Below are 23,644 nucleotides of genomic sequence, written 5' to 3'. Positions count from 1 at the left end.
ACCATAACTTCAGCAATGTCCAGAACAGAATTGTGACTTCAATCGAATACGTTTCGAATCTGCTTTGTGAAGTGAATCCCAACAATTTAGTATGAGTTAAATTATGTTCGACTAAGAGGGAGATTGAGAATGGCTAAGAGCTACTGTGAGCTCGTGAGCTATACTTAGCCGACAGCTCAGTTTAAATCTCTCACTCTATTTCTCCAATTTCTGTGGAGTTCGTGAGAATGGAGTCGCAAAGTCGTCTTTGATATGTGTAGCAAGACAGCCGTCCAATATGAACCATAATAATGTTTAAATAACAAAACTTAACGCAGAAAGCACTCAAATTACGAAGCAAACAAATGAAACAGTTGCTACAAACTACCAAATGTGTGTCAATTGGAATATTTTCTTTACCAAACTAAACATTTCACCCACCCGCGTTTCACTACTGAAAATCAACCACATTTAATGAAATAAGTCGATTATGTTTGCCTTTGGAAGCGGCACTCGTTTGCTGCTGTTGCTACTGCGGCGGTGACTCCGAGGACCGCACACAAGATCGCACACAGTATCGTACGGCAAAGATGCCGAATCGAACGGAGTGTGTTGATGTGCAAAGAGCGCGGACAACTCTCGTCGGCGGAAACTTCGATGGTGCAAGATGGAGCTCAAAGTGATGGATGTGTAATTAATTGGAAACGCTTAAGCTACGGCCGCCGGCCACATTTGCTCGAACGAGGTTACGCCACAAGGGTCCGGGGGAGTGTGTCGGGACTGACGTAAAGTGAACTTTAACGTGCGCGCGCCTGAGAGGTGTGAAGTATACAATTTTCGAGTATCGTTCCGCTTCTGGGGCAGGTGGATACGGTTGAAGGGGGGTTCGGGGTCAGGTCAAATATGATGAAAAAAAAGGTACACTTTGTACGATCTGCAACAACAGTCGCTGGAGGAGGCTCGGCCAAGCTTTTACGATTAATCTTGTATCGTTTAAAGCTAGTTGAAAGCAATTGAAGTTGTTTTGGTGGAAACGCGTTTAGGGGCTCCCGCACACTGTAGAGGGCAGTGAAGGTGTCCAGAGAATAATCGATTTTTCTGCTCGTTAACCTTTGCCACGATGTAGGGAACGCATAGATACTTACAATCACACGCTTTTTATCCTATTCATGGAGAGAAAGTACATATCAACAGCATTAAACATTGCATTAAAGTCGCAAGTTAACAGATCATAATTTACAAGGAAAAAAAAACCCAAACTTTAAACGAATAAACACCTGCTGATAAATGTTTAAAGACTTTCCATCAATCAGTACGCCTTCGTGCGAGAGCAAAGCGTTATCAAACTGACCGACCACTGGTAGGCGTCCGGCAAGATATCGTCCATTTCATCTCCGACCTAACCGAAAGCCCACGTACCACCATCATGTACAATTCTATTTCGGGTTTTGATAATGCGAGCGACCATTCCTATCCTCTCGGTTCGAGGTCCGAAGGGAACTTTGAAACCCTCCCACGAAGGCGATGATGGTCATCTGCTGTCCCTTTAGCGATGGGGCGTATAAATACCTTTCAAACCCGCGCACGTTTGTGCCCGCAGCGCACTTGGCAAACGGGTCGTTCCATTTGATTTTAACCATTTGCTTTCTATTCCAAATTCAGGAGAAGCAAAAAAGGAAGATCGGTTAGAAAAAATTAAACGATGCAGGCCTTGCTCGGTCTCCCGTGAGGACTCGCGCTTACTGTTTGATTGAAACTGACAGCCCAAAATTAGCACGCTGATGAATGGTGGAAAGAACCTTTCGCGCGTGTGAAAGAGACACGCAGACGACGCGACACTTGGTAGCTTCCGGTGTGGCAGCAGTTTTTGGGGTCTTTGGCCGATTGTTGCAATGTGGCGCGCCTTCGGGCAACATCAAACGTGCCTTCCCTTGTTGCAAATCAACCGAAGAACACCATCAACGGAAACCGAACAATTCTGAAGAAACTCGGGGTTGAAAACGCAACCAAAACCAGTAAAGATGGGGTGTTTTGGTAGATGGCGATTCAGCACTTCAAAAGTGCTCGGTTGCGGCGTACAAAGTGGTTCTCCGAATTGGGAAGTGAAGCGTGAGAAACACTGCCCAACATTACAGTGGTGGAATGATCTATGAAAATCGATCCTAAACATTGGTACTAAAGTTGTTTGTTGCATAAACAAATGCTTCGAATTGAAACCAAGCCTTAAAGTTTCGAATATACTGAGCAGAATCTATTAACAACCTTACGTTAGGACAAGAACAATATTAAAATATTATAAAAGACGAATAATCGCTTTAGTATCCTGTCTATGTATTTCCTAAAAGATACTCTGGAAATGAAGAGGAACTTCAAGATTTCAACCATTCTGAGGAATTGAAGTCTTCCATGAAGGGATTGGTAACACCTACCTGTTGCCGAATCGTGTCTTCCAAAACTCGGCCGCATCCGCCTTGGTGATGCGGAACTGATCGCCAGCAAACAGCCCATTCGGGAAGATGGCCTTCAGCTCGGACAGCATGTGGGAAAAGACCAAACTGAGCTTGGTCAGGTTCCGCCGGTAGTGTGAGTTCTCGTCGAACATCTTCTCCTTGCCCTCCTTGAACAGTTTGATTGCCTGCTTGCACTTGCGCATCAGGTTGTTGATGAAGATGTTATAGTGCTCGTTCGAGTGCAGCAGATGCATCTGATCCTCGTACTTGGAGTAGATCAGGTGCAGCCGCTGATACGTATCCGGCAGGATGTCCAGTATGAACGGTGGGCTGTTCTTGAGGTTCATTTTCGACTGCTGGCACAGCTTCACCACCTTGTCCATCAGCTTCCACGTCTTTTCGAGCGTTTTCTTGTCGGTGAGAAATTTCTGCTGTGCGCACGCATCGCTGATCTTGCCCTGAATCTTCGAGAAGAAGGATATGTTGGCGCGGGGCTGTGGCCGCGCCCGGTTAGTGGCCGCCATCTTGCGGGCTGCGCAACAGCACCACCGATCCACCGCTGTGCCGAATGAGCGTGGAGCGGGGTGGGGAGGGGGAAAGTAGGCGGTTGGGTGGTTGGGGTGTTTTTGCGAAGTTTCTCACTGCGGGCCACAGTCGTACTCGTAGCGAAGGAGGCCACACCGATATACGTCGATGAACGTCGATCGTCGCTACCACATGCGGGAACACAGGGAAGTGTTTCGAAGGGCGACGAACGGATCGCTTGATCGTGAGCGTGACCCTTCTCCCAGTAGCCGTCCCACACACACGCAGGACTGTGGATGCGGTTCCTCTTCACGTCCGTGAGACGCTCGATATGCTGGATAGGTTTTCTTGCACGACAAATAAACCGCAAACCCGGCTCCTTTACTTTACGGTCGCCTTCTGCCGAACGATGGTCGGACAGAGAAATAAAAATAAAACGATCGCCACATTGCGTGGAAAATTCTCACCCCTAGCAACAGATACACCGCGAAACACACATACACAGCCGACGTACCAACGATGGTACAAACATATAAACACACGGGAGGCACACGCAAAAAAAAAAATAAATGAAATTTCTGGATACTTAATTTTCGCTTTTCCTCTTTGCGGCCCCTCTACATGATCGAACGGATGGGGCAAAGGGAGAGCAAAATTTGGCAAACAAAAATACACGAATACACGCACTCACACACACACAGCTGTGGGTCGCGTTTTTCCAGCCCACTTTTTGGCAGCGGTTTGCTTGGATTGAATGCAATTTTCACACTTCAGGCGAACTGCGCCTAAGGGCGTTTCATACAATTTTTCGCTCCCCTTTTTCTCAACAAGCACACTTTTCCACACCAGACGACACTTTTGGACACACACGATACATATAGGTGCAACCTTCCCCCTTCACTTTACAAAACACTTTTCCGCGCTTTTTAACCTCTTTAACCACTTTTTCTTGCGGGGTGTGTGGCTTTCGCTTTGAGTGTGCCCTTTTCGCAAGACACCGGTTTTAAAGACGAGAGAAGAAAAAAAAACAACAAACGGGACAGCAGGCTTTACTGCAGCCACCAACAGCTCACATACACGCAAAGACACAGCCACACAGCGAATCACACGCATAGACAAAAACACACACTCGCGCGCGCACTCTGCTAGCGAAGAGGAGAAAGATGGCTTTCTTTGATCTCGACGACGTTTGGACGTCGTTTTGCTGGTTGTGTGGCTTTCTTTCGGGATTTCTTTTCGCTTCCTTCCTTCTTACGGTGTTGCGCTGCGCCCTTTTTAAACCTTCGAACTTCTCTCGCAGGCTTTCCCGTACACTTCCTTCTTCGCCGTTGCTGCCAAGGCCCAAGCAAGCCCAGCCAAGAGGGGTTCCAGAGTCGAAGGGGAGGCTTTGCTTTCTTTCCGTTCACTCACGAACGCTGGTTGGGGCTGGTTCTTGCACTTTTTTTTATTCCTTTTCGCTTTGTAAGGCCTAGCCTCCGGTGGTGGGGTAAGGTGCAAGAAAATCAATGTTTGGGTCTGGTCTGTGTTCCACGTTTTGCGGGATGGAAAATGGCTTCACCACAGGATGGGATAAAATTGCATCGTGATTTGCGAACGATATGGCCTGCTTCGTCGCCGTTATGCGGTTGCTATGCAATTCGCTACATACGAGACTAAAATAAACAAAACGAGAAATATATTACTTTATTGATAATACAAGGTTCGATTTTTAGTTAAATCCATTTCCACATGCATTTGTCGGTTTCATCCAATGCGCGGCATTATTTTTAACTTCGAAAAAAGTGTATTTACTTTATTACTCTTTTTCACAAACACACACACACACACACCAAAGAAGCTAACAAACTCAAACGTTTTGATTATGCTATAGCCACAACGGTGCATTCCCGGTGCAGTGATGTATTTTCTTTTCTTCCAACGCACCTTCCACATAGAACAACAACGCACAGGAAAGGATAGAAAAGTTTATAAACAAATCTTCAAGCCGCATAGCGGCACGATGCAATCTTCCAAGGGGCAACCTTACGCATGAGAGGTGGCGGGGTTTTGGGACGGGTAAATTGGGTAAGCAAGAGCGCACGAGAGCGGGAAAATGCGTGAGACAAGTGGAGACGGATGCGGCTCGAAAGAAAAACAACAATCCACTTTTACCAGAAGCCAAAGCGAACCAGGAAGAAAAAAGACAAAGAAGATGAATCTCAAGAAGTGATTTCCAGTTTTGCGCTCTCACTCCCGTTTTCTGACCATTCCTGTCTCGCTTCCGCCGCAGAAAAAATCTCATCCAAAGCAATCGCACCCACACACGCACACACACCCACCGGCAGTGAACCGTTCGGGTATTTCCAATGGGCAGTGAAACGACGCACATTGTCACTGTGTGAGTGGCAGCACGCGCCTCGCGACAGTGTGTGCGTGAGATTTGCGAAACGGGGGATGCACACACATTCACAGAAATATTAAGCCACACTCCTTAACTTTGCTTATACAAAGTTCACCTTTCATGGAGTGATTGAAATAAAAAGGAAACTTACTAAATAGGGCCCTAATTCATTTGCGTATCCATTGTTTATTGCACAAGACATTTCTTATACAGCACGCACCCTACAATACAGCCTCTATTTGAGGTCATTCAGCTGATTCTGCTCCGCGGAACGAGACGAGGTCGTACACAAGATGTCTTTTTTGGCCTATCTCACGAATCTCAGTTGGCCGTGTTACGAAGGAGGAGATTGCATTTTTTGACAGCAACCAAAAAGTGCATCGATCGTGAAGTTGCATGTGCACACATCAAAAAATTACCCTGCTACGGTCGCTGATATTACTGCACAGGGTGTGTGTGCGTGTGAAAACGGCACAGCCTCTTTTAACGCGGAATGAAAAGATAACTGTTGTTCTCGATATGACAACCAGTCCACGGGAACTCGTCTTTCTCACCTGCGACACACTGCGGGCTGGATTTTGCACCAACTATTCCTCGCTAATCAACGGGAAGGGATGAAATGGAACCGAAAGGAAAAACCGTGACAAGCACGGATACGCATTTTGGGCCCTTTTTCCGTCCCTGGGAAATTCACAACACAAACTCAAGCACACACAGGCCACACATATACATACACGGCACTAGCGTTTTGTCGATGGTTGAAGATACACAATTTTCCGCAAACTGTTACTACTGCCCGTCAAACAGATCGTTGTTGCAATTGTTAGCAAACTGCCCGGTCTTTTTTTATAATGGTTCAATATTACAAGAAACCATTTCACTAAACAGTCGGAATCGAAACGCGACGATGACAACCGCACGCGATGATGGTTTCCTACGAATGAATGGATGGATGAACTGTTCAACTTTCTACATGGCATCGCTCGTATACTCTGGCCAACTACACGGCTTCTCTCTCTCTCTCGCTCTTTCTGTTTTGCTCAGGGGTTTTCTCAACTAAAATGAACACACCAACAAGCTGCACAGGGTGGCTCACTGATAGGGAATTGTTTTGAGGATATTTAATATTTATTAAATAGCAAAAATCCTTCGTTTTATCCATTTTGAGAAGCTTATTAGTGCGTAATAACCCATAGCAATTAAACGAATGTTGTGCGGAAAACATAATCTACAAATTTATTTGATACCGCTTGATTGTTACCATTAAACGAAAAGAGAGTAAATTTCCCAATTCACTAAATAACCCTTAAATGACACCAGTTTGCTTTCCGTTCATTGGGTAATATTTTGAGGTTATTTTGACATATCTGCTTCTTCGACAGTTTGTCAAAAGGCTTGAGGTGTAGGGCAGTCATAAATTTCCTTTATTAAATTTAAATCGTTAATGCGGTTGGCGACTAGGTTTGTGCGTTAATAATAATTTAAATTATACCTATATGTTTCATAAATGGAGGATAAGACTTTATCACAATGAACACAGTTAAAGTTATTGTGTAATATTTACCAATGGAACGTTCATATTGTCGGTTGTTACCACTAACAACACGCAATATCCAGCTACTCTTAACTATCGATTAAAGTTCTCAAACTCAAATTCAAATATATTGTCATATATTATTTCGGATCTTCATCTCAGCCTGAAGATATAAAAGAATATATTCTTGTTTTCGGAAGTTCGGAATTTCATGTTTTCTCAAGCATAATAAAGTTCGCTGTAACAAGTTAAACGTCCAATTTTCATTTCTCTTTATTGGCAAAAAACAAAACACATTTTGTCGAAATATCCTACCATAAAGCGCCGAACCGCTCATGATGGGCGCTGACTTGACGTTCGTTCCACTGCTAACCTCACTAGTGTAATCTTCTTGGCTGAGCTCACGGTTTGCCGATATGTTTGCTACTACTGCAGTAGTTGGAATAATAAATTAGCGCCCACGCAAGCACTACTAAAGAGGCTACCAGTTTGATGGATCCTCCGTTTTACTTAAATTGTTAAATAAATTACACAAACGAATACTTTTTCTTGCGCTAAATTAATCCTTCATTAAAATCACGTGACCGTAGACAAGGATATGGGAGTAGATGATGACGTTGTTTTTTTCGGAGGGTCTTTCAGTATGAATATGACATCGCTATCCTGCAACCGTACGGGAGTTTATAGAAAAAGGTTGTCCAGTGGAATGAGTTCTGATACGCGAGAGTAGTGAATTTAAATGTTACTTTGAGGTGGGCTTGGAATATAAAAATTCTACAAAAATGGTGGCAACTCTACCTAGTTTGCCTAAAAGGCTTGTCGTGGCTTAGTCTTTCAGATACGTCGTGGCAGGGATGCGATACATTGAAAGATCCCCAAATAGATCTCCTCTGCAAGCGCGAAAGTTACACGTGTGCCGTTTTTGTTTGTATGTGTTTTCGTTCCGATTTAAGTTAACTTAACTACAAATTACATGCTACATGTGGGAGCAGGAAGGGAACGGAGGTTAGGGAGGATTTCTTTCGTTACTCTAATTCTACGTAGGGTTTATCCTTACAAACTAATGCTGTGAAATAAAGAAGCAGCATGGTCGAGAGTTTCTCCACGTGGATAGAGTTCTTCAGAAAAAAAAACATATGACGATTGTTGGCAGTGGCAGATAGAGGATAGAGTTTGGGAAACGGTTGATCCTATGGTTGGCGTTGTCCATCCTTAGTAGAGATAGTTGTGCGAGGGTTCCTCGGGTCGTCCACATGGGCCGACGTGCTTTTTCTGTACCATCGATCGCGATCGGCAGTTTTCGATGCTTAGGAAACATTCGTTCGAGTAAGTCTTGCCATCAGTACCGCACACTGGTTCGAACTCCTGTGGACAGATCTTGGAGCAACCCTTGAACGTGAACGCGGCTAGGCAACGCTTCATCGGCACCAGGAACATATGGCGTCCACAGTTCTCCCGTCGCATGTGGCACTCGTTGGGGTACAGCTTATTGTCGGAGCCGCACACGTAGTTGGTCGGTTGCTGTTCGCAGTTTGCCTCGCACAGTGCCGTGGTGGCACAGTTCTTCAGTGACACTGGAACTACTCGCAGGCCGCACGTCTTCTGCTTCATCTCACAGCGCGACTTGTAGGTATTTCCGTCCGAACCGCAAAGTGGACCATTCTGTTCCTCATCGTACGTACAGCTACTGCAGTCAGTCACATCTACCTTTGATTTCAGCTGCGTGCAGGGTCCGATATGAGCCAACTGTACTCCACGACTAGCGAGAGAAAGAATAGCGTAAGCAAAAGGAACTCAAAGAACCCATAGAGTCGTCAAACTTACAGACAGGTTGCTCGGGCCAGTTCACACTCGTTGTTGTACGTTTTCGAGTCTGTACCGCACAGCATGTCCTTTTGGTCGCCGAAGAAAGAAGCTCCATTCTTGGAGTGCTGTTTGCAGGCCGGCAGTGATTTACAACGGTTCATCTTCTGCTTGCAACGGTCGAGTGTAAGTGCCTGAATCTTTTTCTTTTGTCTGAAAAGCAGAAAAAAAACAATCAAAATTCGTTTTATTTAACTCCGCAATATCACATTGTAATCACACAGAAACCTACCCGCAGTTAAGCATCTTCAGTTCGCACATAGAGGTATATATGTTGCCATCGCTGCCACAGATCATCTGTTGCGCATCCTTCGGACATTCGGTGGGGCAGTCTTCGATCTTGTTGCTGGCACTGTGCGAACTACCGCCTGCACGCTCCTGTGACATACAGTACGAAATCGGTACCTCGAACACGTGCTTGCCACAGTTGGACGCACGCATCTTACAAGCGCTAGCGTACAGTCGACCATCGGAGCCACAGGTCGGACGTGCTACACGCCAACACGATTCACGACAATTCCGTGTGCTTTGACAGTGTTTGCGGCTTGTTCGGACCTTAAAAAGAGGCAAGGAAAATTGACTTGAAGTAACGACAACAGATGAGAGATAGCACTTATCGCGAACATACCACACCCTGTCCGCAGGTGATCAACTTCATCTGGCAGGTCGAGTTGTACACGTTACCGTCCGATGCACACACGGGACCATCCTGTGGGGCACTGTAAGGTTGAGTGAAGAGTAAAGAAAAGATAAATTAATGTACTTAGAGGAAATTTATCATAATATTGTTCAATCAATTGGAAAACTGTTGGAATACAGCATTAAAAGTAGAACTATTTCTATCTACTCAAGTTAATTTCATTGGGTAAAGCTTATGATGAACAGAGACTCGAATCTCGAAGCCTCGATCGATCTTCGATCTCGAAGCCTCTAAGAAGAGTATTTAAGTACTATGGGTTATTAGCAAATAGCTTCCTTTATTTTATTTTAAATTCAAAAGAGCTTCTCGAGATACTGATAATCCTGGAATAATATATCACCTCACCTATTGCAATCAACCGGGCAAGATTCACGAATCACGCTGCCGTTTGCACACGGACCAACATGGGCTAGCGAAACAGCCGCCGTACCAACGCGACAGGCCTGGACACGCAGCATACACCGGTTCAGATAGGTTCGGCCATCCGTTCCACACACCAGATCCTTCTCGGTCGGGCAGCGATGATTACACGGTGATCCCTTGGATCGTTCACAGCCGGCCTTGTCCTCGGTGACCGCATTTGGAGCCGCCTTCGTACACGTTTTCTTCTTCATTTCGCACTGATTCGCGTAGATCAGACCATCGCTACCGCAGACCGGCTCTTGCGGCGAGCTCTGTACCGGGCAGGAACGGGGACAGTGAGTCGATACGGCCTTACTCTGTCTGCTGGAGGAACCATCCGCACCGTGTGTGTCTGTATCGATCAGCGAAGGAATGGATTCTAGGGGAAGTAAAAGAAACAGAACGCAAAAAAGGGGAAACACTGTTAGTGAAGGTGGTCGACTACCATCGCACGATCGAGCGTTCAGTTCGGTAACATTCTTCTGCCAGTCAGCGTTTCTTAAGCGGTCCATTTTGGTGCCCTCGGATTGCACATTAAAAGAGATTACGGTGCAGATCTGCATACCGAAATGTAGCTTCATTGATGTCGCTTGTCAGGTGTTGGAGAGCGTATTTGATGCTTTTTATCCTCAGGCTGTTCCATGGGCGCTTGCAAGAATGTATGGTAAGGTGTGTATCGCGATGGAAATGATGTGGTATCAGGTGATTTTGCCATGAAAACGACGTTGTGAAATTGATATTGAATGCTGCTTTGAGCGATGATAAAGCAAGATTGTGGTCAAGCAAGATATGTATGAAATATATATCCCATCTTAAAAATGATCAACTTTGTTTTTGTTGTTGCAGATGGAAGGCTATAAATGAATAGCAAAATATTGATCTCAAATGAAAGATCACCTACACGATTACTCCACTTTGGTGTATATTTCGATATGAATTTATAATTACAATATATCCAATGAAACGCTGGAGTCTGATTTATAATCACTGTGATAACGAATTAAATATGTTGCTTAACAAAAGGTGAACTATTAATAATCATATTTAAAATAATAAAATATCATTAAAATATTTATACCACACGTCTAAAGAAATTATTACCCGTATGCATTGCGATCTAGGTTAGTGATGCTAATGAAGAAATAATCCTAATGAAGATGTCATAATTTGCAACTTTTAATTTATCGATGTGCCAAATGATCACTGAGTACAGTTAGGGATTTCTTTTGTTATTCTAATCTTTAGAATAACAAATTGATCTCCTGACGGTCCCAAATGACAGAACGCCACCGGTACTAGCTTAGCCTACTTTCATATGCTAATGGACCAGACTCGTGCGAGCAGCTCCCGTCAGACGCAACACCTTCCCGGGAGTGGTTCTGTCTTCCGGTCTTGCTTTCGACTCACCAACCAATAAGAGCGACTTCTTCCGCTGCAGTCGGCAAGAATTACCCACGGGTAATGATATAATTGCGAGTACGGAACATAAACGAGTGGCTTCGAAACCATCATTTATTTCGATTGTTTTCGTTCCGCTTCCAATCACATACCCTCTCCATGGCAAAGCACTTCAAGCTTCGAGAAAGAGATCTTATCACCATCCGTCTGCGTGTGAGAATCGTCAATGAGTATAGCATCGCGTTCCAGAAATCAGTTCGAAATATGCAGATTATTGTTCGGGCGAATGATGTGTTTCTGGCGAATAACTTGGGAGGGCGTCTCGAGATATAATGAGACTGCGTAGGCATCCCTACCGTAGGGATGCATTCCGTAAGGGAGACTCGTGCCCTCATGACATGCACAGCTACACCCACCCGAAGGGGGTCTGTTAGCAATGGGGAGGTTGAAATGCGGTGTGAACAGGCCCATTGCACCAGTGATCCCATTCGAGGCGTCGATTGCGATCGCGTGCGAAACGCGATCATTATTGTTGGCGCGTCCCACCACATAATACTCCGTAAAGCCGACATCTCAAACAGGGCAGAGGACGTACCGGAACATCGACGTTCTCGATTGATTACATGGAGCACGGATGAGGTACGAAACAAAACAAAAAAAGAAGAAAAACTTAAGCGCCCGCAATGAGAAGTCTTTACCAAAGAAACAATTCCCTTTCTTCCGAAGCGATACTTATAAATCAGTCTCTGGGTTTTTTTTGTTGCTTTTGCACCAGTCAGTACAGGACAGTAATCTTCAAGGTGGGAGTGAAGAGAAAACCGCAAAATTGCACTACCCTTTGGCAAGCGACGAATGGCCAAAGAGCTTGGCACAAGCCATTTCCGTTCCGTGAGGAGCATCGCGCACACATAAACGCGGAAGACAAAAGCTTCGAAGGGCGTTGGTGTGTAGCGCCCCCAATCACGGTGGTAACCAATCAACCAGCACCCCTACAACCGACGGGGTTGACCCATTTCACGGCGGACACATTTGCCCGGATCGCTTTGCCCCGGAATATGGAGCACATCGCAGAATGGTTTTTGCCGCGTTTCTATTGCTTCAGGTGGGGTCCGTGAAAAGGGCACACATCATTTATTGTTATTATTAGCTGCACTCTTGCACTGGCAAACTGCAGTCGTCTTTGTTGGCCAGTGCTCATGGAGTGGTGTGGGAGTGTGGATATTGGAGTGAAGCGTGATAGGGTATTAAACATACCTACATATTTTAACCGCCGATGTGCATACCTTGTGTGGGTCGTTTTAAGTAGCTACGGGGAAGCTATTTCTTTTGCAGCTCGTTTTCCGAGGTTCGTGTTCCAGTTTTGCAATAGAACCTTGGTGGCCGAAGAAGATTAAGGGTTGCCTTTGTTAGTTGGGGTTGAGTTTCTCCTATGTGGAGTGGGTTAATGACGTTTAAGAACTTTGAGTAGTAATTGGGAGGGTATTTTTGGTTTTTAACACAATGAAGTTGAGGGCAAAAATTGGAGATGTAGTAATAATACATCGAGGGAACTCCAATAAATTAAAAAAAAAGTTTCCTATCTAAGGAGATCTAAGATCTTTGTGAGATAAGAAGAGGAGAGTTTCATAACTTTTGAAGAAGATGATGGGATCACTTGCAACTATACTCTTTATTTTATTTTATTGAAGATCTCATCAAAGCTTCCCAGGTTATTGTAGTATTTTTTACAAGCTTAATCATGAATGCGAGATATGGAAAGACTCACTAAGATTTCATTATGAAAACCTGTCAGAGGCTATTTAAGAATGCTTACAATCCCAATACCTATATAATCTAATCGTCTGTTTTAAAGACTTGAAGTGGATTGAACGATTTATACGATCAGTTAATAACGCCTTATAAAGGCAAGTGAAAGTGCGAAGCAGTGTATCTTCCTTAACCATTAGAAAAGTAGCAGCGAGTAAACAACCAAACAGCTGCCTATCTCATTAACAAACCCAGAAATATCATCGATCTTCACTGTGCTGTGAGGCTGTGATAAATTAAGTCCACAACGCCAGAGTTACCGTTTCTAACCTGAGGCGCTCTATCTTTTGAACCTAGCTGGGCTGCGCTCATTAGCATACAACATTGTCGTCGTCGCTACCATTTTTCCATTAGAGATGCAGAGAGCCTTTCTGTACGTCTCCATTTACCATACCCGGGCGAATGTCACGTGTTTGAAGTGTGCTTCGGGGCGTCACACCGTGAAGATGCTTTGCCCAACATGGCAAATAGGAAGGCAATAAGGTGTCCGTTTAAAACGGCGATCTCGATGTTTAAATAGAAATGACTGCCCACAACATTTTTTTTTCGCGCGAGTTTGACTTTCGATTGGGTCGCTCTTCCTCACGAGTGTTTTCCCTACCCCCGGGGGTAAACAGAGTTCCCGGTTTCGTTCCGAAGACGAACTCGACTAGCGCGTCTAGGCTTTGTAGCATCCCATCTTGCGTTTTGCTTCGGATGAAAAGCATCTGCCGGCTTTTTAAGGTAAATTTTCACACCGCAACACATTTGCCATCGGGAAGCATCGTACGGGCAAGCGTGTGGAATGAGTTTGGGGAGCTGACAAATGACCACGGAACGTGTGCCAACCGAACCGCCTCGATTGGTAGGCCATCGACCGGGATCTAATGCAAATCACATCTTGCCGGACGTTTCGATCGTGACTAAACTTCAGCTACAGTCCCCCTAACAACCGTATGGACTAAGAAAGTAGCTTCAAGAAGCGAAAGGAGAGTGCTTCTTAGCTTGAATGCAAGGAAGAGCTAAAAGGCTTTTTAGACTTTTTTTTGCAAAATAAGAAGCGCGATGTATAGGGAGTTTATCCCTCTTGACTACTGTATGATTTATGGTCGAATCTGACGCACTCTGACGCACGTGCCTTGCTTGCTTAAAGAGTTTGACACCTCTAACCTCGAGAGAAACAAGCTAGAGTAGTCGGCATATTCATAGGGTAGGAACGTCTTCTAACGGTACACTTATGTATTATTGGAATTGATTAAAATCCAACAGAGGCGGCTAGTTTGTTGTTGAGGATCTCTTATTCGTCAGAACATGTTGTTATATTTTTGCAGTTAGCAATAATTTCAATTGCTCTTGTCTAAGTTTAGAAAGCCATGTCATAAGCATTCAAGTGAAAGATCACCAAACTTTGCTTAGAAGAATGTTCCATAACACTATTCTATAACACAAAAGACTGATATAGGCTTAATGGCTAAGTACGTCATGAGCAAATCGCTGGACAAACTAATTCTTAAAGCCATTAAACTTACAGACTTACTTTTGATTGCGTGAATGCTTCTCTAAACGGCTAAAAAGCCACACCGCTAAGCGTCAGTATTTCCTTACCAGAAATTCATGGTCAGTTACTTCTCTAAATTCTCCACCAGGCGGCGCATCGTACTTAACTATCTACCTGGTTATCTGCATATGTTGTCCACTTTTTTATTTTTCGCAACAAGATGACAGTTACTGCGAGATTACTTTCGTTCGGATGCATAAATCAACTCAATGCCCCCTGGTATCAACGGCAGGTTCACAAAACGAAACCTTTTTAGAAAACGCTAGTAGAGAAAGTGAACCTTTTTCGCGATGAGATGCATATGTCCGTAACCGATCCGACCTGACCTCCGAAATGAGGGGTCCCGACTTCTGGACGTGTTGCAAACCGGTGTCTTCAACTATTCAAAAGTGGTTTGAAACCTCCAAGGTAAGAGATGCGGAGGTCAAAGAGGCAACTTATGGGCAGTTTAGGGTTTTGAGTAGATGATGGCTCCCCGGTTGGCCACCACCACCACCAGAAAGGAAATGCGTATCTAACGGGGTACGCTAATGGGATGCCTTGTTGCTTGCTACCAACGGAAGGTGCACGCAGAATGGAAGGAAAAACAACAAACCGCACACAAGCGGCACGAAAACTGCACACAGATTAATGACCTCGCGACGTGCCGGGTTACGGTATGGTAAGCGGGTGCTGAAAATTCATTTCCTCGCCAGCAATTTCGGGGAGCCTGCTGTGCGCACGTTCGAGCAGGGAACGGAACGGAAACGCGTGGAATGAGATTTTGCGTTGAACGAATGTCTTTTGGCGCACAGGTTTTGTGTGCGTGCATGTTTATGTTTCGCCATTTCGTGATCGTGATTTTTGTTATTGTGTGTTTTTTTTCGCTCGGATTGTCCTCTTTTGCTTCGTAGACTAGCATTGAGTGAGCCTCGTTGACGGGTAAACATATTGAAAGTGATCTTCTTTTGCCATTTGGTGGTATATACAGCGAGACGAACGGAAGGTTTTCAATCAACACTATCCATATTTGATTGCAGATGGAAGAAAAACTGGTTTGTAGAAAACTGTCGAAAAACATTGCTAATGAACCGAGGGAAAACTGTGTGCTCGTTATGGTCTCCGTAGAGCTATTGCGTGGTGGCTTTTTGTGGATGTGTTGTTATTTTTCCAATGGCAGTTTAATTACTAACTTGCGACGAAGCGAAAGAAATTGCTATTGAAAGTTACTTATTATAAGAACAACGTAGCGATTTTTAAAGTTATTGTACTTGCTGTCTGATGTTTAAAAGTCCGCCAAGTGTACGAGTGACTGATGGAAGCATATTTTATGGACATGTTCAATTAACACCGGCGCCGACAGCTTTCTTCTTAGCATTCACTGGTAACTTCTTGATGCACATGCACATCAATCTTGAGGTCAAGTAAAATTTTACTGGGCACTGTGAAAGTGAGCAATGATGGTTAATGCAGGTGTTAATGTTAAAGGTAAGCTTACTGATTAATGTTACGTTCGAAACAAATTCAAGAAAGCGATTCGAACTAGGTCAGTGTTATATCGATTGTAAGAAATATAGAAAAGAGAAAAAGCTAACTTTAAAAATGAATCAATCAATCAATGAACAAATCCTTTCTAAATAATTACAAAATAATGTAGCTTTACTATACAGAAATAAAAATGTTGAAGTTTGTACATTGAAAATTTTGTTTCCCCTCTATTATGTATTTTGAAGACATGTGAAATTATATAATATACGCTAATTTCATTTTAATTAACCATAAAACCATTTCTTCCATTCATTCCTTCCATTACAATAATTCGAAAAAAAAAATAATTTAAAATAAATGGACCATTTAATGGCAACAATTTTACTGCATTATGATTTAACAATTCATTTGCAAGATAAATGCAACGTTCAATTATGTTGCAATCAAAGGCTGCATTTTAATCTTCCACAAAGCAAGAAACAAACCGCAGCGGTAGAATAAGAAAAAGTAACGCTTGGCAACGGTTACATGATTGCTAAAGCGGTCTGGCAATCTGTACCGGAAATTAGTCAAAATTAAACTGTGAGTCAAAATTTGATATGCTTCTACAGGGCGACCAGAATGGGAATGGATAAGGAAATGAATAAAATGGTACGGTTTGACCCTTACCCGAGTCGGAATGGAAAAGGGCGCATTGCAAAGTGGAACCTAAAAGGAATACTGTGTCGAAATTCAGAGCTGATTAAATGGAACCGAAATGATCATATGTTTTCCTTTATCAAGGTGTACATTTGCATGATGTATGTGTTATCTTTAGTCAGTTGGGTTGAAGTTAAACTTAGCTTACATAAGTGTTTTTTCTTCTTTTTTTTATAGAGAGATGGAGAAGGAAAGAAAAACAATCTTTATTTTGAATAAAGTAAAATTGTTAAAAATTCAAAATTTAAATTTATAAATGGAACTAAAAACAGACAAAAGAACAAACGAAACAAACAAAAAGAAAGAAATAGCACTTGCTTGCAACGTAATGTTAAACAAATTGTTTATGAAAAGAAAACATACTTGAAAAATAATTAAAAACAACAAAAACAAAGAATAAAAGGAAACAACACTAACAAAGAGAGAAACGAAGGAAGGCAAATTTCATTTTCATGCTGCTGTTGCAACGTACGCTGGTCGTTAACCTCAATTAGATGGTGCAAATTTGAAAAAAAAGGAAATGAAAAATAGCTGTAGCCCAAAATAAAAATGATTCCATGGCTTCAAAACTGACTCAGCCATTGCACGATTGCTCTTTCATTCACACGCTGACGTTCCGTACGAAATGAAGTGAAACGTGCAAACGCGGATTTGCTTGGTTTTGAATAATAAAACAAAAAAATAAAACAAAGATAAGGATGTTTGATAGGAGAAGAATATGTAAAAAGCGACTAAAGTAGGGACACTGTAGGATAACCCTTCGGCTTAGGGTGGAAGAGCAAAACAACTAAAGGCTGGAATACGCACCAGGCATCGTTCATCGTACAGGCCGCACCTGATCGTTTCTGAGCGATCGCGAGAACGCGACCGTATCCCGAAAACGGTTATGCGGTTATGTAATTTGTGCGATGTGCGATAATTTATCTTGTTGCCGTAGGCCGTATCCCTGGCCGTATGCCATCCGCCGCTTTTTTGTCCTTCTTCATTACCGGCACCATTAGCTGCCGGTGCTGCACACATCTACTTCGGAAGTCGTTTGAAATTCGAAAGATTCGGTGAAGGCTTTGCCTGGCTGGTTCCATGGGAAGCAAAGATCCATTGGACCTCTCTTTACCTTCTTCACTCGCTCCTGTCCTGCTTCAAGTGTTTCGCGTCCTCCCTTTCGCGATGCAACATTCAAAAAGGGAAGATGGCTAACCGACGTACCGCGGTGGAGATGATCAATTTACATAACTGTGGCACTGGTTGTGGTCGCCATCAGCTAGAGTAGAGATTCTATACTTCACCCTTTTACCATCCCTTTTTTCAGCAATCTTTTCCTCTCTTTCTCTCGTTCCATCACACCTTCATGCAATTGAAGTGGCTCGCGGAATTTGCCCGTCTAGCGGAACTCGCAAACGCACCCCGACAAGTCGAGAAGTCTTCCTTGCCCCGTTCGAACGTGGCGTCACGTCAGGGATCTCCCTGCGGGTGTTTCGTTTCTTCTCCTTCTTCTCCATCATCTCCCAGAGCGATCCCAAGAGGGGCACTCATCCTCTTTCTTCCTGGCCCAGCACAAAAAACCAAATTAGCTAATTGATTTAGCTGCTAATGAAGCCTGAACCACAAGCAGACCGAAGCCAGCAAGGTGTCGGTTTCCCGACCGATGGAAGCTAGAAAATGGAAAGGGCTATACGGCTGCGTAGTGCATCGCTAGGGAAGAGTTCACAAAGATAACCTTCCCTTTTTGTTCTTTCCACCCCGCTGAGTGGTTCTGGACTTTTTGCCCTTTCGTCTTTTGCTTCCATCCTTTAGCCAGACCTTTAGCGGATCACACGTAACAGTACATTGGTGTTTTTCCATCCCACTGTTTCTACTACCTCCGTTTGACGGTCGAGATAATGATCGAGAATGTGCGATCGTTTGCTTGCGTACGCGGTTGCGCAATGACAGCGAGATCACGGCGTATAAAATCGTTGAGGGCTGTGCGTGGTAATTCGATACGCGCCGGGTGCTTGTTGAATTTTCGGCTTCAGAATGAAGCGTTGTGTATTGCGAAAGATTAGCGTAAAGGGTGCTCATTTACGTTTTTGAATTGAATGAAAAAACGAGAGAAGCGGAAGGAAGCGAAATACGAACCGAGCACAAATGGACGAAAGGAAAGCATCGTTAATTTGTCGTGGTTGAGAAATAAATGTGCCATGATCGGATAAGAACTGTCTGGAGCGATTTATTTAAATTATGAAAAGTTTCGGTTACGGGTGGAAAGGAATACAAATGTGCTTCATGAGATGGTGATGGCGATTTAAGTCAAATTGAATTGTTACCCGATTATGTGGTGTCGCAAGTTGATTGAAAAAAGGAAATCGTTTTCAACAATCTTTTGTTCAAGGGAAAAGTTGATACTTTCAATTTGTTTTGCCCTTTTTTAGGGTAGCTGTTTTAAAACCTTTCAACAAATTTTACTTATTTATAGGTTACACAACATTCAATTTCAATTAAATATTAATTATTTTCAATACGAAAATCTTAAATAATTATAAATAATTATTTTTTAATAATTAATAATAAATAATTAAATAAAAATAAATAAAAAGATAAGAGAGAAGAGACTAAAAATTAAGCAGTTTAAAAAATACACAAATAATTATTCTTGTAAACACATTTGTAAAGTAAACGTTAAATCTTCGAGGGATATATGTAAAGACGGAATCCTTCACAGTAACAGTCCATTTGTTTCACATTATCACTTAAAATGCAATGCAGCTGTCATAAATTTCTCGTCCTTTTACGCAGTTTATTTTTGCAATAAAATTAACCCAAATTGCTATCCAATAAAACATTATTCAACCATTCTTTCCCTGTTGGCTGTTTGATCGTACAAGCAGTTGCAGCGAGTAAGTTCATTCATGTACGAAATAAATCATAATCGATATCGGTTGCATCGATCACCGGTGGCAGTGACCCTTCCTCCCTCTTGATTGTGCGTTTTTCTGTGCTGCATTCACTTCGACTGTTGAAAAAGGAAATTTAAAATGATGAAAAAAAGTCAGACGCAAGGTCCTGTTATGCGTTGTTTTATGGTCAACGTCTGGTTTGGTTTCCCGTTCTTCCAAGCACCGAACGCGATCACGCGGCATCACACCAAGAACGATCGATGAATATGAATCAAAACAAAACCCGGAATAAAAAGAAGAACGAAAAGACAAGACACATTGGGTTGTAATAAATCATCATCTTCTTCATTGAATTCTGGTTGGTCACTATCGCTTCTGGCGGGCCAACTGCAGCAGCACACTCGATGCATGGTGTTGCATTTTCAATCGCCTTTTTATTGCACTTTGATACAGTTTGCCGTTTGTCGTGTATCGGCTGAAGCTGCACCGGTCATTTGCCCGGCGGCTTATTGTTTTATTCAATAACATCGATGTCACCAGTACCGACAGTGAAAATCAATTTCGTATGTAAATAATTGCTCGCTCCAGAACACCCAAGAGCGGGACATGTGCCGATGGGAAGGGTGGCGTGCTTGGTGGTGAGTACTTGGTTGATGGATGGAACGAGGAGTTCACCAAAACGTTGAAATGGTCATTAACCCAGCCGGGGTGCGATTTATTGTGACCAGCGAAAAAAAAACAGGGCGGAATACGCAGTGAAACACACACAACCGCTCGTCAATGGAACCGAAACGTTACGTTCTGTCTTTTTTTTTTGCAAATGAAAATTTTGGCCCCCATTTTGTACAAGTGGCCAGAGGTGAAAATAATGGGTGCCCTCTTAGGATGGCACTTTGGACGAAGTAAAAATTCATTACCCCAGACCAAATAATGGGAACCAAGTCTATATAATTTAACTGCGGCAATATTTATTCTGATCGAGAAATATCGTCCCAAAGATGGAGGGAACAAATAAAAATAAGCAAAAAAAAAGTAAAATGTAGGGTGAAAAATGTTTGCCATTTTTTTGTTAAAGTACTTGCGCACATTTTTGCTTTGAAGTGCTATTCGCGGTAACGCTTGAAACCGTTACCTGTGGGTAAAGGATGTGCTTTTTTTTCGTTGTTGGTTCCTTTACCGTTCGATGCAATGTATTTATGTTGATCAGGTGAAAATTGAAACTCGGTTAAATATGTTCCATTAAACATATGCAGCCAAATAATTATGGGTTACAATTAATGTTGATGAGGAAATACGTCAGGTTCGGTCTTGTTTGATAGCACATGACATCATTTACATGAGTGTGAAACAAGGAAAATTTTAACTTTAAAATAATAACGATAGGAAGAGAATTTATTAAAGAGCTTTTGTTTAAAAAAAGAGGAAAATGTTGTTAAAACTCAGTCGAAAGAATTTGATAACATCAACACCAGTTCTATCTGTAACTTAAACAGCTCCCTACCCTTATGTTGACACTGTTATGTGTCTTTCGGAAGACTTTGTTGATCATCCCGTTAGATCGCAACTGCAATGCACCTTTACTGGTCGCAGAAGTCACGTTTGTTAATGTCGTAACGACAACATGGAAGAGGGACACAATTAACCTTGCGTTGTTTGCCGTGAGTGCTGCGCAACACAAACAGTCAAAAGGTGTGAGCAATTTGTAATAATTAGCGACGTTGTTTATTAACTACAATCAGCACTGTGACTTTAAACTGAGTGAAAGAATCCAGCTTTCGTAACAACCGGCCACCATTGTATGATGAGTAGGTAGCTCATCAGCACAAAGTGTATTCATCACAAAACGACGGCAGTTATCATTTTTCAAAAAATTTAGCTTAACAAAAAAAAAATTCAATAGATACATAAACAAATAGTTACCACTATAAAATCATTTGTCTTGATGAAATAAATCACTAGTCCGGGTGGTGCCACCGGTACATTGGGCCGCGTAAGAGGGGGTGATAAAATGATTAATTATCATCGACAACATTCAGCCTTCTCCGAAACATTAGTGCCACCCTGAACGCTTCGGTTGATGAATCCATTTTCATTCGCCGATTGGGATGGTTAGGGTGGTAGGCAACGTGTCTAGCGCACTATCTCTTCCTTTCGATTTCTTCCCGAAGCTCATTCCAGCCATAAAATAGCGAATGGTGCATAGTTACCAGCCGATGGGATCCGCAACTGTCATGTTTCTCACCTGTACGATCAATCTGTCAATGTTATTTTTTTTGGGGTGAGCCAAAATCCATGGTGAGACACACGGCCCTTACGGCTAGCGGGGGTAACGGGTAACGCAAATGGCACTAAATCAATTTCTAGTTCCCGCGAGTCGCGAACCATAAAGTCGGCTGGATGGAAAGCGAATGACCGGAGCGATGTACAAACCTGCGACAGGGAGAAAGATATAAGAAAGCGAAAGAGAAGATATTAATAAATCGCTTCATAATGTGCGAAGAATTTGTACAACAAAACATATAATAACAGTAATAAAAAGAGAGCTAGTGCTACAAAACGGCAGTAAGGTTGTAAACAAAAAAAAAACGGTTACCATTGTCTACCCAATTGGTTTTGTGCGAAAGCAAAAACGAGAAAAAAACGGTTGTGAATGAAAATGGTTTCGCGGAAAGAAGCGATTAAAAGTAAAACAGTAAGAATCTGTGCCGGCTAGACAACTGTGTTTGACGTAGTGCTGTAATAAAAAGATGATCGTATCGGAAACCTTTTAACATCTCGTCTTTTGGCGAGGTAAGGTATTTCGGAATATTGGGAAAAAGGAACTTTAATCTACCCTTAACGGGGGGTTGTCGATTTTTCCTCCCTTTACCATTTATGACACTATCCACGGTGGGCGATTTATGGGTGTGATCGGTTTATGTTGCGAATCCGCTGTTGTGAAGCGCCGTGATGTTTGACCATTATACCTAAACGATGTTTTGACGCTAGGGAATGCGTTGACCTTTGAGTGGAAGTCGTTTTGTCAACAGTGGCACCCCGCAGAGACATGTCCGCATCGTAGTGCGCTCGTTTTGTTTACAGTTGCATGCCGGAAAGCTGTTGAACAAGGTGAACGCAATGCAATAGGGAAGGATGGGAGGGCGTGTAAACATCTGCCCCGGTGTGGTAGGGTAGGTGACAGGGTTGCTTTTCCGTAAAAACAGCACGTCAGCTGGCCGGATCACATTAGTTCCGCCGGAATGTTGTACGGGAATGTAGTGATGAGGCGTGTGACGGTGCAACTGTTAGTGTCGGTAGTGGTGGTCGGTGTGAGTTTTGTTGGATGGGCGGAAGCTGCTCCACAGGTGGATCAGTGGCATCATCCACAAGATGCACTATTTCCGCAAGATCTGATGCACAGAATTTGCGAACGAGATTGTGCGTGTGAGCCGAGCTATTTGTGCGATTTCTATGTGTGTGATGAGGATCAGAAGTCGATGGAGGAGGAAGATAACGCTAATGAGCTTGATAGCGATTGGAATGAAGAGAATGATGAAGAATTTGTGAAAGATGCGCATGAAGGGGAGGAAGATTGGGATGAGAGTGAGAACGAGGATTACTCTACGGATGTGTCACATGAAGTATTCGATTGCGGATCGGAAGAGGACGTGACGACCACCACGATGATGACCTCTAGCACTGAAGCTACCACCACGACGACTATGGAATGGAGGACTACTGGAGATCCCTCCGAGGATCCTGTCTCGAGTACCACGAAGAAACCTACCAAACATCCAACAAAAAAGCCCACAAAAACCCCAACAAAAAAACCCACAAGAACCCCAACAAACCGGACCACAACGAACAATCCAACTGACAATCACTCCAAAGGTACTACTAAATCTTCCAAACGAAGGAGGAAAGGAAGTAGAAAAAGCACAAAGGAGAAGACCACTGACGACATGGTCACGTCGACAACTTTAGCTATGGAGAGTTCAACTTCCAGCGAAGGAGCGACTTCTACTACGGAGATGATTACTACTACAACA

The 23,644-nt window shown here is 43.2% G+C and overlaps 2 protein-coding genes across 5 annotated transcripts in view; both read right to left on the bottom strand.

The window, feature by feature from the left end:
- Positions 1–6,494, bottom strand: part of LOC125769736 (E3 ubiquitin-protein ligase CBL-B) — a 71,017-nt gene extending 64,523 nt beyond the window's left edge. For 2 of the 3 annotated variants that reach the window (XM_049438537.1, XM_049438539.1), the window contains exons 1-2: positions 5,889–6,494; positions 2,409–4,606 (exon numbers count right to left, since the gene is read on the bottom strand). In XM_049438537.1, the coding sequence (XP_049294494.1) occupies positions 2,409–2,953 (545 nt within the window). In that variant the 5' untranslated portion in view covers positions 2,954–4,606; positions 5,889–6,494. The remainder of the gene's footprint in view (positions 1–2,408; positions 4,607–5,888) is intronic. The other variant, XM_049438538.1, reaches the window with a different exon arrangement.
- Positions 6,495–7,116: 622 nt separating this feature from the next.
- LOC125769742 (agrin) overlaps positions 7,117–23,644 on the bottom strand; it is a 45,867-nt gene continuing 29,339 nt past the window's right edge. For both annotated transcript variants that reach the window (XM_049438561.1, XM_049438562.1), the window contains exons 3-7: positions 9,777–10,212; positions 9,360–9,450; positions 8,964–9,286; positions 8,693–8,884; positions 7,117–8,627 (exon numbers count right to left, since the gene is read on the bottom strand). In XM_049438561.1, the coding sequence (XP_049294518.1) occupies positions 8,081–8,627; positions 8,693–8,884; positions 8,964–9,286; positions 9,360–9,450; positions 9,777–10,212 (1,589 nt within the window). In that variant the 3' untranslated portion in view covers positions 7,117–8,080. The remainder of the gene's footprint in view (positions 8,628–8,692; positions 8,885–8,963; positions 9,287–9,359; positions 9,451–9,776; positions 10,213–23,644) is intronic.

Source organism: Anopheles funestus, chromosome 3RL, assembly GCF_943734845.2.
Source record: "Anopheles funestus chromosome 3RL, idAnoFuneDA-416_04, whole genome shotgun sequence".
Taxonomy (NCBI): domain Eukaryota; kingdom Metazoa; phylum Arthropoda; class Insecta; order Diptera; family Culicidae; genus Anopheles; species Anopheles funestus.
This window is presented reverse-complemented; position numbering and strand designations above follow the sequence as displayed.